Source organism: Sporobolomyces koalae, assembly GCF_050403365.1.
Source record: "Sporobolomyces koalae JCM15063 DNA, S_koalae_JCM15063T_v1_ctg22, whole genome shotgun sequence".
Lineage (NCBI taxonomy): Eukaryota > Fungi > Basidiomycota > Microbotryomycetes > Sporidiobolales > Sporidiobolaceae > Sporobolomyces > Sporobolomyces koalae.
Window position 1 is genome coordinate 25486 of NW_027481749.1, and position 17153 is coordinate 42638.

General features: G+C 54.5%; 5 protein-coding genes across 5 annotated transcripts; 3 read left to right on the forward strand and 2 right to left on the reverse strand.

Annotated features, from left to right (window-relative positions):
• Positions 1-371: 371 nt before the first annotated feature.
• JCM15063_002830 (uncharacterized protein) lies at positions 372-1306 on the forward strand (the record flags this gene model as incomplete). Its single annotated transcript, XM_076679340.1, has 2 exons — positions 372-739; positions 838-1306. 2 exons carry the CDS (start codon positions 372-374, stop codon positions 1304-1306), a joined length of 837 nt encoding a protein of 278 aa, XP_076533450.1.
• Positions 1307-1478: 172 nt separating this feature from the next.
• JCM15063_002831 (uncharacterized protein) lies at positions 1479-5971 on the reverse strand (the record flags this gene model as incomplete). Its single annotated transcript, XM_076679341.1, has 17 exons — positions 1479-1733; positions 1805-2094; positions 2161-2379; positions 2446-2548; positions 2611-2677; positions 2749-3145; positions 3204-3388; positions 3453-3621; positions 3683-3893; positions 3963-4341; positions 4410-4663; positions 4729-4908; positions 4984-5084; positions 5143-5273; positions 5337-5515; positions 5586-5879; positions 5966-5971. 17 exons carry the CDS (start codon positions 5969-5971, stop codon positions 1479-1481), a joined length of 3420 nt encoding a protein of 1139 aa, XP_076533451.1.
• Positions 5972-7980: 2009 nt separating this feature from the next.
• Positions 7981-8597, reverse strand: JCM15063_002832 (uncharacterized protein; the record flags this gene model as incomplete). Its single annotated transcript, XM_076679342.1, has 3 exons — positions 7981-8068; positions 8142-8304; positions 8432-8597. 3 exons carry the CDS (start codon positions 8595-8597, stop codon positions 7981-7983), a joined length of 417 nt encoding a protein of 138 aa, XP_076533452.1.
• Positions 8598-9821: 1224 nt separating this feature from the next.
• Positions 9822-15146, forward strand: JCM15063_002833 (uncharacterized protein; the record flags this gene model as incomplete). Its single annotated transcript, XM_076679343.1, has 7 exons — positions 9822-11682; positions 11745-11853; positions 11923-13552; positions 13632-13970; positions 14031-14600; positions 14683-14899; positions 14971-15146. 7 exons carry the CDS (start codon positions 9822-9824, stop codon positions 15144-15146), a joined length of 4902 nt encoding a protein of 1633 aa, XP_076533453.1.
• Positions 15147-15798: 652 nt separating this feature from the next.
• JCM15063_002834 (uncharacterized protein) lies at positions 15799-16840 on the forward strand (the record flags this gene model as incomplete). The annotated part of the gene is made up of 3 exons (XM_076679344.1): positions 15799-16063; positions 16131-16673; positions 16776-16840. 3 exons carry the CDS (start codon positions 15799-15801, stop codon positions 16838-16840), a joined length of 873 nt encoding a protein of 290 aa, XP_076533454.1.
• Between the last annotated feature and the right edge of the window lie 313 nt (positions 16841-17153).

A 17153-nucleotide genomic window follows, 5' to 3' on the forward strand; every position in this document is an offset into this window, starting at 1 on the left:
GCAGGTAGAAGTAAGAAAAAGAATTGAACAGCAAAAGAAATGCACTCGCCGGGAATTGAACCCGGGGCCAGGCAAGGCTGAATGGCAATGCCCGATTTTACCACTAAACCACAAGTGCTTCATGTGAGCGTGCACCAAACACACTATATAATTTGCAATACTCAGTGCTTCAGACCAAGGAGAGTTGTAGCTCAGCTTAGCGAGTGTCAAATGTGATCCATTCTACTTCAGGGCACTGCTCGCGAGGCTCTTACAGATCTGGTCAATCTGCAGAAGCGGATCATCTCCATGCTCGCCGTTTCCTTGAACATCCTCAAGCTCTATATCTTGCCTCTTCGCCGGCTTCGCGTCCGAGCTTACCAGCGCTGGTCATGAGCTCTCCAGTGGCCGATTGTTTCAAGATTCGACCTACTCGGCAGGGCTACCTCGGCGCGTTCGCCTCGCAACCTATCGCTGCAGGATCTCTCGTTCTCGCCGACACGCCCCTGTTCACCGTCGATGCGCCTCTCCAAAATTGGCTCTTTACTCGAGCACAATCTGGAGCATCTGGAGGTCCTACACCCGTTGAAGGAGAGGAGGAACTCGAACCGGCAAAGGATTTCGACGAGTTCTTGGAACGCAACATCTTGCAAATGCTGAGTTGGAAATCGGATCAGCAGCGAGAACAGTTTTGGGACCTTGCAAACACGAGGGACGACTTGCCGAAAGCGTACGGAATCTTTGCAACGAACGCGGTGCAGTGAGTTGTTCTTTCTCCGCACGTGACGTGAGAGAATCCTTCAAATGCGGTCAAAATTGCTCACTCATTCCTTCTCGGATTTCGCACGTCTTTTCAAGGACAACGGGCGAGATTGGAGGCATGTTCCTCATGCTGTCCCGGTTCAACTCGGCTTGTCGACCGACCTTGTCTCGACCTGCGTGGGACCCTGCGTCACGCACGACTCGACTCTACGCGCTTCGTGACATCGCAGCTGGTGAAGAACTCACGTGGACGTACCTGAACGTGACTTTCGAATTCGATGGTGTCGCGGCGAGGCAGGATGAGATGCAGAGGGTATTTGGGTTCGCGTGTGCCTGCGATGCGTGCGAGCGAGAAGGCAATGCCCTTCAGGAGAGCGAGACGAGGCTGTTGCAGTTACGAAGGCTCAAGGAGAAGATCGGCGGTGGACACACTGAAGAAGCAGAAGGGGAGATGACCGAGGGAAGGAGAACAGCCTTGCGCAAGATGGCGGAAATATCAAAGGAGGAAGGTTTGTACGAGACGGCACAGAGACTGGAAAAAGTGATCTCTGGTGGCGACAACTAGACGTTTCAGAGCATGTATTGTTGTTGTACTTCAAAGCTGATTGCACACACAGACGGAAGGCGCCAGAGAAGAGAGAGAAAATCTACACATGGGAGAACCGAGATAGACAAAACCCAAAGGGAAACAGAGATGAACGGGAAAGAACAGTCAGGGATAGTCAAGGCGCATGCATTCACTTCCTTGGCTTCTTGGGCGCTGGACCAGCAGCAGGGGTACTCGCGCGAGAGACGTCACTGGCGGCATCACCTGCGCCAGGTGCCTTGCGTTTGCCCTTAATTGGCCCGGCCGCGGCGGGAGGTGCAGCTTCTCCCGTCGACTTGCGCGCGCCCCGCTTCTTCTCTTCATCCTTCTCCTCTTCGGGCTGGAACTCCTTCTCGACAAGAGCGACGAGCGTTGCGCATCGACGTCCAATCTCGATCGCAGTGCGCTGCAGTTGCCGGAGCGAGACGTAGTCAGTGAGCTAGTCTAGCTTAAGGCGCGCGCAAGGCAGCGACGTACAGATTTCAGGAACCAGTCGAATCGGAAAGCCGGCCACTCGTTGATGTCCCGCTTGATCTTTTCGTATGTGTCTTCTTTGCCCATGCCGTACTTGGCGAGTTCCACGAGGAGGAATCGATCTTCATCGTCAGAGTACGATTTGCCCTTTGTCTGGTTCGAGTAGACAATCTTCATCTGCTGAAGAGGATATGGCACCGAGGCAACCTTCGACTTGATCAGGTTCTCGACACGAGCTTCCTTGGCCCGCTTGGTATCGGCAGCCGAGAACCTCGCCATGAGCCGGTCATGTTCTGTAGTGCAGAGTCATCTGGATTAGTCTCGCAAATATCGATTGCTCAGATGTCAATCAAGCGTACCTTCGAGTTCCTGCGAGCGCTCCCAGAACACCTCCGAGTATTCCTTGACTTCCTCGACAGTCTTCGTCAAGACTTCTCGAGCAATGTTCTCGTAATCATCGCGCCCGTGCAGCTCCGTTCCCCTGCAGAAGAGCTGGAAGTCTCGCTTGTTCCAGTTCGAGAACCCAGATTGACTCAGCTCCTCCTTTTCTTGCTGTTCGGCGTCGGTGAGAGCTTCGGCTACAGGAGAAGAAAATGTATGAGCATTTCAATTTGCGAACAAGAGCGAAACGTGAGTATACGTACCGTTGTCGATGGCCGCTTGTTCGGCATCTCTCTCCTCTTCAGCCTGCGCAGACGTAACTCCTTCTGTAGGCTTTCGCGCCACAGCCTTCTCGCCACGTTGTTTCTGAGGGGTGGGCAGGCCCGTCAGCAAAGAGTTTGCATTGTGCGACTGCACGGAAGACGCACCATGAGCCAGAGCTGTTCCTTTTCCTGGATCTCGATCAGGCGCGGAGAGAAGAACTTGTAGTCGTCGCTGCCAGCACGAATCAAGGCTCAGTTTCTGCGAGACGGGGAGATAGGCTCAAGCAAGAAAGGGAAGCTCACGAGATGACAGACTTGGGTCCCCGAGCACCGCGGGCTCCTGGACGAGCGCCAGTCTGAAGTGCGTTGCTGTAGTAGCCGTCAATGTTGTAGTTGGACTTGCGCTCTCGCTTGCTCGGCTCGGCGGTCCAGAGCAAGTTGGCGAGCTTGTTCGCGGCCTGTTGCGTCTTGCGGCCGTATTCCTCTCCCTCCCATTCCGTTGTCGTCTGCGCGGTCGAATTGAAGATTTGAAGGTCGTCAAAGTTGAGCGAGGCATACTTCGAGTTGAGCTCCTGCGTTTTCTCCTCGCCGCGTCGGATGATGTCCTCAATGTCATCTTCGATCGACATCGACTCTTTCGAATTGATGATTTTCTCGGCACCGTGTTGGATCATGTCGACCAAGTCGTCCTTGTTGGCAGCTACGAGTAAAAGCGTTAGCCCGGGGGCAAATTGAAGACAAATACGCGAAGTACTCACTCTTGCTCGTCGGTTGCGATCGCCCTTGCTGAATGACCAGTTGATCCAACCTCAATTTCTGAGCGGCACGCTCGAGAACCTTCTCTTCAACGGCGTTCTCCGTCACAAATCGGAAGACATATACTTGTTTTGTCTGTCCAATTCGGTGAGCGCGATCCATTGCTTGCAGATCAGCTTGAGGATTCCTGGAGTTTGAGAGAAAATTCAGTCGATGCGAGCACAAACGTGTACTGGTTCAGCGCCGCTTACCAGTCGGAGTCGTAGAGCACTACAACGTCGGCCGAGACCAGGTTGATTCCGAGACCTCCTGCGCGCGTCGTGAGGAGGAAGATGAATTTTTCGGATCCAGGCTGATTGTAGGCATCGATTTGCTCCATTCGGTCTTCATGCGCGGTCCCTCCATCAAGTCGGCAGTATTCTATTGTGGCAAGATCAGCATTGCGGACACACGCAACATAGAAAATCGTCTCAAGACTCACTGAACTCCCGGAACAAGCAGTAATCTTCAAGAATATCAAGGACACGACTCATTTGCGAGAAGATGAGCACCCTCGAACCCTTGGCCTTCATCGCTTTCAGGAGTTTGTCGAGAACCATCATCTTTCCGGCCGCCTCGACAAGGTGCTCGTCGGTCGTGAATGGAGGGCCAGGTTCGGCACCGTCGAAGAGGTAGGGGTGGTTGCAGCATTTCTGAAAGATCAAAGCGTTGCGAAGTGAGCATTCGCCTGTCGAAGCGTTTCGGGAAAAACGGGAACCTACCCGGAGCTGCATGACGATGTTTTGCAATCGTGTCTTGCCCTCCTTCTTGCCTCCAGCTCCGTTGACCGCGTCAATGTCCTTCTCCAAGATACTCTTATACCATTTGCGTTGCAAATCGGTCATGCCGACGTAGACGTTGATTTCCTTCTTTGGTAGCAGCGACTTTTCAACATCCATCTTGACTCGTCGCAGCAGGAAAGGCCGCAGAACCGAGTGCAGCTGCTTGACGACCTTGTTGGATGCTTCGTCTTCGGCATCCTTGTCGATTGGTTTGGGCGCTTCGCCTTCGGCATCTTCTTCCTTGGCTTCGGCTGGTGCTTGTTTCTCGAACCAAGCGTCAAAGTCGGCAACGTCAGAGAAGACGTCAGGCAAGAGGAAGCTAGTCAAGCAATGTCTTAGTCAGCTGTTGTTCAGGGCGTAACGGCGCGGCGGTGGACGCCGACTCACTTGAGAAGCGCCCAGAGCTCGTGAAGGTTGTTCTGCAGAGGAGTTCCCGTGATGAGCATCCTACCTCGCGAGTCGAACAATCGCACGATCTGCGAGAGCATCGAATCGACGTTCTTGATGCGGTGAGCCTCGTCGATGACGATGTATGCCCACGAGAGCTTTTTGAGGGCGGACTTTTCGCGCAAGCACATCTCGTACGAAGCGATGAGGATGTCAAAGTCCCCAGGTAGGATGCGGCTGGAGATGATGTCAGCCTGAGTATAGAAAAGTCGTCAGTGTCAGGTTCAGGACACCTAGGCAACGCGGAAGTATGACTCACCCGTTCTTCCTTGGTTCCCGTCAAGCTCACGACATTGAAGCCCGGTACCCATTTCGCAATTTCTCGTCGCCAATTGTCGAGAGTACTTTTGGGCACAACGACAAGATGGGGTCCGTGGATGCCTCGGTGGAATTTGAGGTATCCAAGGAAAGAGATCGTTTGAAGTGTTTTTCCGAGTCCCTGATCAATAGGACAGCAATCCGGGTCAGTCTCCCCTAAGCCAGAGACGGACATTCTGAAGATGAGCCGACGAACCATCTCGTCCGCCAGGATACCGTTGATACCGTTGTAGTGGAGACCGCACATCCAGTTCAGTCCCTGCACTTGGTACTCTCGCATTCTGCCGCCCTTGACGACTGAACGAGAAGTGACGGTCAGCAAATACAATCGGCGCCTGCCGAAATCGCGACGTACAAGCAGGTGATTCCGTGAAAACGAAAGGTCCCTCCTCGCCCTCGTCACCATCTCCTTTGCCTTCTGCGAGCAACTCTGCGTCTTCCTCCTTTTCCGATTTGCGTCCCCGAGATTGAGCAACCTTGCCTCGTCTACAATGTTACAATAGTGTAAGTATGGAGCGGATTTGCCGTGTCGGGGAATGGGATACCTACCGGCCCTTTTGTTTTCCAGCACTCTCCGCCTCGGCCAACAGCTTGGCAAACTCGGGATCACGCTGCGCTTTCAAGTCGCAGAAGTGTTTGAAAAGGTCGGTTTGGCCGAGAAGGTAAGTGAATCGCTTGATCGAATCGGCAGACTTGAGCGATGCTTGTTTCGATCGACCGCTTGCCAGCTATGTTCAATTCGAAAACGTGCGTTAGCTTGCAAGCATTGAGAAGAGTCGTACGGCAAGCGAAGCATACCTTGTCGTCGAGTTTCCTCTTGGCTTCCTTCTTCGCTGTAAGCTTTGTGCCGCCGCCCGCTCCGTTCTTCATAGCGACGTCTCCGCTAGCAGTGCTTTCCGCGTCCGAGTCGTCCTGCTCTTCCTCTTCTTCGAGCTCTTCCTCCTCTTCATCTTCCGGTTTCGGTTCGACTGAATCTCCTGCAGTTGAAGGCACACGCGACACTTCGTTCGATTGAGGGATGTAGTCCGACAAAGCGTCCGCTGGCGTGTCGGCACCGTGGCCGAGAGCCGATATCACAGGATTGGGAAGCGACTGCAGTCACGCGTCGCGAGACCACCGAAAGTCAGCTGCTATTCGCGTACGCGTCCACTGAGTACCGAGAGATAAGTTCGACTCACTGCCATCGCTTCCAAAGAGACCGAGGCGGAGAAACGGGACAGGCGAGGGAGAGACACGCGTTTGGTTGATCAAGAACCCGAGTTCGAGGCGCAGGCGACTTCTGAAGGTCTACGCGCGCTGCTCCTGGCTGTCGAAAGGTCTTTAGGTGTCTTGTATGCCGCTGACCGAGCAATCGGAAGCGTGTATGGGCGAGGAGAGGTCACAACCCTCCCGTCTGATTTTCCCGAGACCTCGCGCAAAAATCGGGGCCTGCAGTCTCTCTCTGTGTATCGCCGCTGCTGTGCGGTTCCAAAGCACTGCGACGAGGTAAACATAGGCGACCAGCGGCCGGGCGAACCATTCGATCTAGCTCTGCGGTCGTACTCGACGAGAACAGGCCTTCCTGATCTTGACGGTAACCTCGCCTCGCTCCCATTAACCTGGTCGCCATTTTTTTCGCTTGATGTCTATCCAAGTCCGGAAGCCAGACTTGCAACGGAGCTGTAGTAATACTGACATCAACGATCGAGCAGTCTCACTTGGTCCTTGCGAGCTTGTCCTGTCTTTGAGCTTGAATCTCTCTGATACTCGAGTGCCACGCAGCACTTCCGGTAGCGCTCCCGAGCCTTGAGCGTACGAGGGGAACAGGACTACGGGATATCGTCCTTTCGTGGCGAGGAAAACAGATGTAAGGAAACACAGGCGAAACGGGTCCGCCTGACGGACAGCTTCGTGCAAAAAATGCAACTAGTCGTACGCCACAATGACTGCAAACTTATTATGACTTATTTCTAAAGAGCCACCGTTTCTGGATCCCAGCTTGTCAACAGGACCCAAAAGCAAGGAAGACTCCGATGTTTCCGGTTAGATCGAGAGAAAAAGCCTTTCCATCGACGCAGTGGTGTTTATAGCTCTCGAATGCATCGCAAGTCTGGATTCTTGAAACGAACAATTGAGGGGCGAAAGTGACAGCTAGTATTGTTCATTCAGACCGAATTTTGGGGTGTTTCAGTAACGAGCTGAGCGGCTCAACCAAAGACCGAGACTGTCATGCGACACTGGAAGCAGCTAAGAGCAGACTCGTGTACCTCTAAGCTAGACTATGCCTTTGGGCGCGTTTAAGCGTGCGAATCATTGCAATTCGCAAAACAGAGGAAGTCCGCCACGCCACGCTTCGTTTGCGGCGCTTCGTACCCAGCTTGGGCACTGCGCTCTCTTCGGACATACATTACCTACGCCTGAGGGCCGGACAAACTTTGCCGGAGACGAGTGCGCTGTTGACACGGGGCCCGTGCGGTACTTTTTCAATCTTCTCAAGTGATAAACACAACTCTCACAGAATTTATTGCAGCCGATCTCTATCGGACTAAGAGTTTTGGTAGGACATCACTGGAAAAGTGGTCAGAATCTGGGAGCTATGTACTGGTAATTTGCACCTACGCTCTTTCGTCGTTTCCCTTTGGCCTTGTGATGAGTCTCTTCATCTGCGGTAGGTACCCGGCGCAGTCAGATACTCTTTCGACAGAAAGGTAGCAAGCTTGGACTGACCATAATCGGTGTCTAGCAGACTCTCATCTTCCGAGTCATTAGCTGCTGGCCTCTTCTTGCTGCTTTTCTTGAGGCACAATGCGAACGCGAGCAGACCTCCAACAATAACAAACGTAGCGACTCCAATCATAATATACATGGATGTGTCTCCCAGGAGCGACTTAGCCGATCCTGCAGCAGACGCTTCCTGGGCGCCATCAACCGATGCTGTAACGGTTGCTGTCGAGCTGTTCGTGCCTGTTGCAGCCTCGTCAGCCCGTGCCCTGCTTGCGCTGTCTCTCTCGTTCTCCTTACGATCTTACCCTTCGTTGTGGTAGCTCGATCGCTACTGTCCGTCGCAGATGTCGTCGACGTTGCCGCTAAATCGAATGGAGCTGGCTGAGAGACTGTCGGGAAGAAAGACATGGCGCTTGTCTTTCCTTCTTCGCTATGTATACGTCCGCGATGTGAGCGAGGCGGATGAACGTGAAGCGCGCGCAGTCAAAACCTACGTCCTGTCTGAAGGCAACCCGATCCAACTCCCAACTGCGATGGCGGTCTTGCCCGAGGGGTCCGTAGCTAACCAAGTCTGGATGCTAAGAGAACGAAGATGAACAGGTCAGCCTCGCAAAAGCTCAGTGGGAACTGCCGAGAAGTGAGAGACCTTACTCGTCTTTCGAGTTCATGTTGTCCCATCCGCACAGAATCTGCGGTTTCCACGATTCACCGTTTCCCTGGGACGAGTACCATGTCCAAGTCTTTGCATCGACACTGCAGCCCCAAGTCGACCCGTTCTTGTCGATTGCACCGTTGATCGAAACATAAGATCCTCCTGTACGTTTCGACAGCGGTAGAATGGGTGTGCAAAGAGCAGGAGATGGAGAAGAGAGTCAGTTACAGCAAGTTGTCAGCTGGGACGAACGATTCTGCATCTTCCTTGGTCCAGGGTATCTTCGTACCTCGGTAAGTCGCAGACGCATTGCAGTATGGTGCTCTCGCCATCTTCATTCGTGTGCCAGTAGTCACGAGCGTGTATTCGACCCACTGCGAGTCCTTGGGCGTCCGCTCATCACAGCTGTACTCGATCGCTGTATCGTTCCACCAGTACTGCGTTGGTTCGGACATCGATGACTCGAGAAGAAGTTGCAAGAGCTGGCGAATCGAGCATGCAGCGATCGGATACTGAGGAGGAGGCTCGAGAACTCCGAAGGCTTCCGCGGAGATACCATATGGCTCCCGTGTCAAACCAAGATCCAGAGTACGGCTACAACGCTGCTCCAGATTCAGCATGTATATCGCAGGCGCGACATGTCACAGCATCAACCTTGAGATTAAGCGATCTGTGCGGTCGAGCCCATTCTATTTCTGGACCGTGTAACTCGGGGAGCGTGCAAATCCGCTTCACAGCGCGAGCTAACGAGGCAGACGGGAATGACCGAGTTCAGGTGTGAGAGCAGAACGCGATGAGCCAACGAGAGGCGCATGTATTGAGGTCGATCGCCGAGTCGGGTTTCCTGTGCCTCTCTGAGTTTCGCGTCGCCGGTGAGATCGACAGTCGGCGTGTTTTCAGCGACAGCATCGTACTTCGACAGACAACGCTTCCGCTTCCCGCCATACGAACTCGCACAACCCGGGATACTCGCTGCAACCGTACTGCGCGCGTCGGCGAGGTGCATCGTTCAACGTTGCAACGGCTCTCGCTCTCGGCTGCTGAGCCCATCAACTGCGACCCCAGTCTCGCTCACACGGCTCTCTGGGCAACGCAGTGCCGACTGTAGCTCCGCTCGAGCGCGCAGAAGCGCTCAGGCGCATACCTGTCTCGATCCGGATCGCGAACTTCAGCTCACATTCCGGACTCTCTTCCCGGTCTTACGACTGCCTTGCAATCTCGAGGTCCGAACTTGCACTCGCGACTGCGCTTCTAGCTACCGTCGGTGTCGATCAAGCTGGCGTCAGAGCGAATAGAGCAGGTCGAGGGGCTCGGGCAGCGGCAAGGCGAGGAACGAGAGCCTCGCGTCGTCGAAGCGGCCAAGACTGCGAGCAGAGAGACTGGTCAAAGTAGTGAAGCAAGCAATGCGGCAGAGCGAGGTTCTCCAGGACGGTCGAGGGATTCTACCGGGCAACCGATGAACCTGATGGAACGGAGACAAGCCAGCTGGAGCAAGCGGAGCGCTGCCAACAGAGGTGAGCCTTCCTTTCGTCAAGACATCAAGCAGCCTTGCATCGACGTTGTTGACCTGCGACTCTCGCTGCCATGCAGCTTACCCACGACTTTCTCAATCGACATTCGATGACAATGTAGTCCAGCCCGAAGCTTATAATTATCGGCCTACAAGATCCACCCCACCCATGCAGGAACCTCTTGATCTCGCCAGTGGGGACTGCAATATTTCGCCAGACGAGGGGTCTGCTTCTTTCGATCGCCTTCCTCTCGCGAATACTCCTCTCGATACCCCTCTTCCCAAGTCCGACTCGAACGGCTCGCTTGGATCGACATCAACCGAGTTCAGCGATGCCCGTACGACCTTTTCATCCCCGCCTCTCTCACGCTCGACGGCGACGTCTCCTCTGGAAAACACCTCTTCCGCACCGTCATCATCGCCACCGCCGCCGCATGGTACCGTAGCCACACCTCGCGCCTTATCTTCTGCGGCTCTCGCTGCTATTGCGGACACTCCACCACGGCCCCGATCTTCGACATCCGTTTCTCGTCCCCCACTTCCGCCGAAAAGCTCAGCGCGCAACTCGCTCAGTGAGAGCCAGAGATCGAGTCTGTTTGCGCGACCGCCGGCGAGCGACTCTTTGCACAGTCAACGAGGCAGTGAGGTGTTCAGCGACACGGGAGAGCCAGCTTTGCGCAAGATGCCATCCCTGACCAAATCTGGCTCACGAGCCAATTCCGATGCGAACTTGATGCCTGCCACGTCTGGCGCCCCCCTCGACTTGAGTCATCCTCGACCTCGACCTCCCTTGCCCTCAGCAAATTCGCGCACTCCCGCCCTCTCGCAAGCAGGCTCGACCGCTTCGTCGCGGTTCTCGGCCATGTCGGAACATGGCAGCGGACTTCGCAACAGCGCGTTCTTCCAGTCTCCCGAGATGACGGAAGAGGGCTACAGCTGTCGAACGAGTTCGGTTGCGGAAAGTGACTGGAGCAAAGTCAAGAGTGACGGAGCGACACCTTATACCACCGACAACGACGAGCCTGTCGGATCGCTCGACGACACTCCAGAATGGCCTGAGCTCGCACGCAGTCAAAGCGGGTCGAGACCTGTGGGGATCGCAACACTTCACCTCGATACGTCCTCGATTGATCAACACCCAAGTCCGCCTACCGGGATGCCGCCAACCGCGCTCCTGTCGGGCTTGGGCATCGGATGGGAGGAAGGCGATCTGCAAAAGAACCTCGATGAACTGAGTAAATACGCAAAGACGCTTCCGAGTCCCTTACCGAGTCCACATCCTCGGTCCGAACTCGAATCGCCTCTCGACCGATGGCAAGCGGGAGCGCAAATGCAACCTAGGACCCCAGAGAAGGGGCACGCCGCGAATGCTCTCGAACCACCTCGAGACAGACCGCCGCCGGTTCCACCGATACCCGATCTTGGGGCATCTGTGCCAACCGCAACGATCCGCCAACGTGCCCGGTCGCGCTCTGCTAGTCGTACGCGAGCGCCGTCACGAAAGCCGTCACTTGTCGATCTCGCTGCAAGCTCGTCTTCGAGCCCTTACTTTGGCGGACGATCTGGCAAGACGCGAGCGCCCCAGCATGTACCGCCGGTTCCAGCATCGCATCCTCCTCGGGAACGAGAGAGGAGTTCGACGCACGATTCAGAGTCGTACCTGTCCATGGACGACACAGATTTCCTCTCGACCGACGACGAGGACGGGTCGCGCAAGATGCGATACCTGAGCTTTGGAGCCTCGGGAGACAATTCCATGTCGAGCTCGAACGGGGGCGGCGATTACTACGGTGTAGGAGGACCAGGAAGCGGTGGATCCCATTCAGCAGGAACACTATCGCCAAATGGTCTCAATTCGTTCTCGAATCTCGCACGTATCCGGAACCCAAATTCTCCTGGTCTCGACGATGTGCTGTGGAACTCGGACTTTGCGCGAGGGACTGGGGACGCTGGAGAGCAGGCGGACGAGGTCTCCCACCGCATCCTCGATTGGACTGGAAAACCTATCGAGATGACCGAAGTCCCAAGCTGTACGTCGATTCGTTTTGCCAAACCCCTTGATGCTCACTGATTCGAACCGATTTTTGAACAGCTACGACGCACCTCATCCTCGCGCGCACCGCGACTCCGCTACTCATCGAACCTCTTCTCAACGTCACCGTGCCGAATCTCTCGCATGGTCTCGTAGTCCTCGACATCAGGTGGGTTCTGATCCGCAAAGGGAGCGTTTGTATCCTGGCTTTAGTTGCTGACGGCTTGTTTCGACATAGCTCATGCGGTCTGACCGAAGTCCCGCTCGTGATCACCTCCTGCACCGCTCTTGAGGAACTCGATATCCACGGCAATCAACTGTCTGGGGGAACTCTTCCTTCCTTCCTCGGATCGATGCCGTCACTTCTCGTCCTGATTGCCGACGCCTGCGGTCTCGCCAGTCTGCCAAGTTCGCTCTCGCATCTCTCGAGGTTACATACTCTCGCCGTTCGCGAAAATCGCCTCCGGGCCATTCCCTCCTGGCTCTCCCGCATTTCTTGCCTCGAAGTGCTCCTTGTCGATGGAAATCCTTTGCATTGGCAGTATCAGAATCTCGTTCGACCCCTCTTGACGGCCGTTCCCGACGCGCCCGACGATTCCGCACAAGGCAATGGGCGATATACTCCGTCGCCGCTGCCATCGCACAATTTTCCTCCCGCCTCGTACAGTCTCCCAGGCTCTCGGTCTCGGACACCGAGCGGCACTCACGAGCAATCATCAACAACTTCGCTCTCTCCACCGCCAACTCTCGCTCAAAGTCCGACTGGTCGCAAGTTCTCTTTCTCAGGTCGAGAAGCTCCGACATCGGCTCCTCCTCTGCAGAACTCTTTCAACGAGCTCGTCAATCTATCGGCCTCTTCCGTTGCTGATCGAGAGGATCTACCTCTGCCTTCGCCTGCGACCATCATGCCGTCTCCGGCAAGCCCAGCAGAAGTCGTCCATCCCGACTCGGGTCTTGCAAACGCCGGGGTCACCAACAAGAAGTCCTGGGGCAGGCTCTTCAAGAAGGTGTCGAGCACCCGAATGAACTCGAGACGGCCTGGTGCGCTCGAAGCGGATTCTCGGACGTACTCTGAACCGGTCACTCGCGACGAAGGGTCCCAAGCCGAAGAGAAGTCAATTGGCGGATTGTTTGGAACAAGGAGAACCTTCAGAAAGAAGAGCTCTAAACCTCCGGTTCCGCAAGCACTAGCGGTCCTTGAGACCGACAGTTCCACTCGATCGAGCAAGCGAAGGTCCTTTCTCGTACTTGACGCGTTCAAGAGCCCCAGCGATTCCAGCTCGATGCTACAATTGCCGAGCCCGACTCCGCAGACTCACCAAATGGCGCTTAGGTCCGTTCTGGCGTACCTGCGGGACCTCGATGACTTGTCAGAAGAGACCTCGTTGCCAAATATCCCGCTCGGTACCCCTTCGCCACCTACGCTTCGGAACTCTCCATCCCTCGGTGCGCTATCTCCCAGTATTTCGCGGGCCGAGTCTCCCGACGTCCGACGTGTACAGTCAACGCGACGCCCGATGGGATCTCGATCGCCACGACCAACTTCTTCCCGTCTATCTCAGCTGTACGACGATTCGAGCGAATCTCCTGAAGGCCGCAACACTCCGATCCCAGCAGGAACGTTCTCGCCCTTGCCAGGCAGTATCGGTAATGGCGCAGCGATCGAATCGGTTCGAACGAAGAACGATCCGGTTCGACGAGAAGCCGTACTCAAGGAGATTGTCGAGACGGAACAGACATACTTGAGAGGTCTCGAAGAACTGTGCGCGATTTACGTTGCGAGTTCGGCCAACACGGTGTCGTCAAACGGAGGTCGCAAAGATCCAGTGTTGCCCGTGGCCGAAAGACGGGCCGTATTCGGCAACATCGTCAGTTTTGGATTTCTTGCTTTGAACGCTTGAATGTTCTTCGCACTGACTAGAAAACACACGAATCTTGTGATTACAGGAAGCGATCCGAGACTTTCATCGCACCATCTTGCTGCCTGATTTGCTCGCGGCTGTTCGGGCTGGCGGTGAATCGAGCGTCGTCGCAGCGCGAGTCGGCGAGGTGTTCTGTCAGCACGGCTCGTACCTCAAGATCTACTCGGCATACGTCAACGGGTTCGATGCCTCGCTCGCTCAGATCCAGACATGGGCAGCGTCGTCCTCTTCGTCGGCACGACCGAGCGCCGCGAGCGGTACGAGTGCCACTGGGATCACTTCTTCGACCATGTTTGATGCGGCGTCTCAAATCGGATCGACCCTGAGTCAATCTCAGAAGAAACGGATCAAGAGCTGGATGAAGGTGAGCTTTTCAGCCGGGTTCAATGGCAGCGAACGATACTGAGCTTGTGTGTCGCAACAGCGTTGCCGAGCTCACCCTTCGCACTCGCAAATTTCGCTCGAATCGTACTTGCTGCTCCCAGTGCAGCGTATCCCGCGATACCGCCTCCTACTTGAATCGCTACTCGCGTGCACGCCCGCACCTGCAAACTTGAACAATTCGCTCTCGGCCAGTACCGGATTTCTCCATCCGGACGGCGTGCCACTCGAACCCGACCCTTCGATCCTCGCCGCCATGGTCGAGATGGACCTCGTTGCGACCAACCTGAACGAGAGCAAGCGCGAAACAGAAGGTCGAGCGCAACTGCTGGCATGGCAAGGCAGGATCGTGAATCGGTACAAGAGTAGTTTGGTCCAACCTCACCGAACCTTGCTCAGGAGTGGCAAACTCGTCTTGACTCGGTCAGTCAAACGATCGACAACTCATTTGGAACCGCTCGCGCCGGCAACATCGTACTATCCGAACGGATCAGCGAAGAGCAGACTCGGAGTCATGGGAACGACCATGTTTGATGCGAACGACTTTGGGGATAACTCTCTACCGGCAGACGAGATCCACACCCTTTTCACCGAGACTTTAACCCAAGAACTCGTGAGTGTCTTTTCCTTGCACTCGAAACGAGAAAACTTTCGAGGAAACATGAGCTGAGAGCTAATATTCAACTTGTCCGCAGATCGTGTTGCTCTGTACCGACTTGTTGATCCTCGTCAAAGCACCTGCACCTCCTCTCGATGCCGACCCCAACTCGCCGGTCGAGCTGTACACGGTTGTGCGACTCAACAGTGGAGCGGTGGCAGGAGCGCGCAAAGGCAGCAGCAACCAGTCTCCCGTGGTCGGTACCGGAACGAGCGGAGAAGGTCCTGTCAGCCTCTTTGGCAAAGACGAAGACAGTGAGTTTTTCTTACCAGCTACCTCGGAGGGCCAGCGGAGGAAAGATTTCTAAATGTGTTTGGTTTTGTAGTGCTTCGCATCAAGGTCGGAACGAAAGCGATTCTCTACCTGCGACATCCTTCAGCTCCTTCGAGCCCTCTTCCTTCTGCTTCCTCTTCCTCCGACACCGACGAGGTCAAGAAGAGGAAGATGGAAGCGCGGCAATGGAGGGATGCGATCAACTTGCAATTCTACATCAACACTTGACGACGACGACAACGGCGACAGACACTTTATATCTTGACTCCCTTTTCCCCGTGCTGCTACTACTACTACTTGAATACCCCCCGACTGGATTTACCGAGGAGCGCTGGACGCTGTGGACCTACCGATTCCTCTCTTTTTTTTACGATCGACGCTTTCGAGGGACACCCAGCGAGGACCACCCAAAAAATCAGTTTTGACTTGTTAGTGTTGTGTAGCTTTTTTCTTGCATCACCGGGTTCGTTGCTCTTTGAATCGTCGACGAGAAAAGCAGTTGAACGGTGACGATGATGAAAGAAACACCTTTCGCTAACCCCTCGCGTTCGTCCAGTCATTATTCGCTTCACCGTGTCCGCCTTGCTCGATCGTCGATAAGCTACCAGATCCGATCACCCTTGTACGAAGCCAAGCGAAGCGAACCGCCTACCGTTTCCAAAAGGTGCGTCTCTCTGCGCAGCCTCGCTCCCTACGCAGTTGAATCCGCACGACAGGCAATGTCCCTAGCATAATGTAAATGACTACTCGGATATACTGCAGTTCTTGACCTTGCGATCCTCGACAGAGTCACACGAGTGTGCGACCCCCACTTGATCCCGCCTCTCCTCTCGCGCTCGCTCTCTCGTCTCCGTCTCGCCCTCAAGGGTCATCAACCATCATGTCCGGCTTCCAATCCTCTCACCAACACTCGCTCAGTCAATCCTCGTCATCTTCCCACTCGCTCCTACCTGCCAACGCTCCTTCACCGTACCTCAACAGTGCGAACCAGACCAGGATCTTGCTCCTGTCTGATTTCGACCCATCTCTCAAAACGAGAGATTTGATGGATCTCTTGAGCGAGTGGGAGGACGATCGAGGTGGGTTCAAAGTGAAATGGCGTGACGACACTTCGGCATGGGCCGTCTTTAACGATGCAGCTGTCGGTTCGTTCCCTCTCTTATTTACTTCCCCCTCCCCTTCGTAGGTACTGAACCTTTTTTCTGGTTGCAGCGAAACGAGCTTTCTTGTCCTTGTTGACGAAACCTCCAAAAGCACTCCTTCCTCAATCTTCGAATAAAATGCACCCTTCCATCTCGGCCTACACGGGTCCCGATGTCTCACAAATCTTACAAGCAGTTCAACATCGACCTAGATCGCATTCGAATGCGGGTATGAGTCATCATTCTCGCAAAGGCTCACTCGCAGGGAGTGGAGGTGGAACACTCTTGGGTGGTGCGAATGTCTTGGGAAACAACAACAACAATGGATCGAATTCGACGATGGGAGGTACATCACAACAACCACACCATCATTCGAGAACGGCTTCGTGGGGGAGAAACAGTATCGATCGACGAACTGCCATGCGAGACCTGATCGCTGAAACCTCCACTTCATCAACTGGGCTTCATTCGAGTGGATTACCTTCAAGTCCTTTCGATGGTAGATCGAGTCCAGAAACTTTCTCTCAAGGTCATGGAGGGATCGTCGCAGGAGATACTCCTAGGCGGATCGGTCAACCTGCTGGTGCAGCAACTTTGAATCATCGTAGAACAGGTGAGAACAAACTTCTCTCTTTCTCTCTGTTTCTGCCCGAAAGCCAGATGTCACTTTGTATTGAAGGTGCTGACTTGGAGGTTTATGCACTTTGTGCGACAGGCTCGGAATCTCTGGCGAGTCGATCGCTTCCAGGATCTACCATTCGTTCGAATTCACAATCTTGAAAACCTCTTCTCTGGGGGTTCGAAAACATGCAGTTTGCAAAGAATCATCTAGTCTTTTCAAGTCGTAAACACCTTGTATCAATCCACTTTCATTCTGTCTTTCCCAATCAGAAGTTTTCCGTTCTTTCTGCTTTTCGGTTCCTTCTTTCTCTCTTTCCTGTGGTCTGCTTTTTGTTCTGGATGAATTCGCTCAAAATCCTTTTCTTGATCCCCTCTCTTTGTCGCATGTATACCATACGAATCCCTTCCAAAGTCAGAAATTGTGTAAAGAAAGAAAATCGTAGCAATCTCCTCTTCAGGGACATCTTGACCA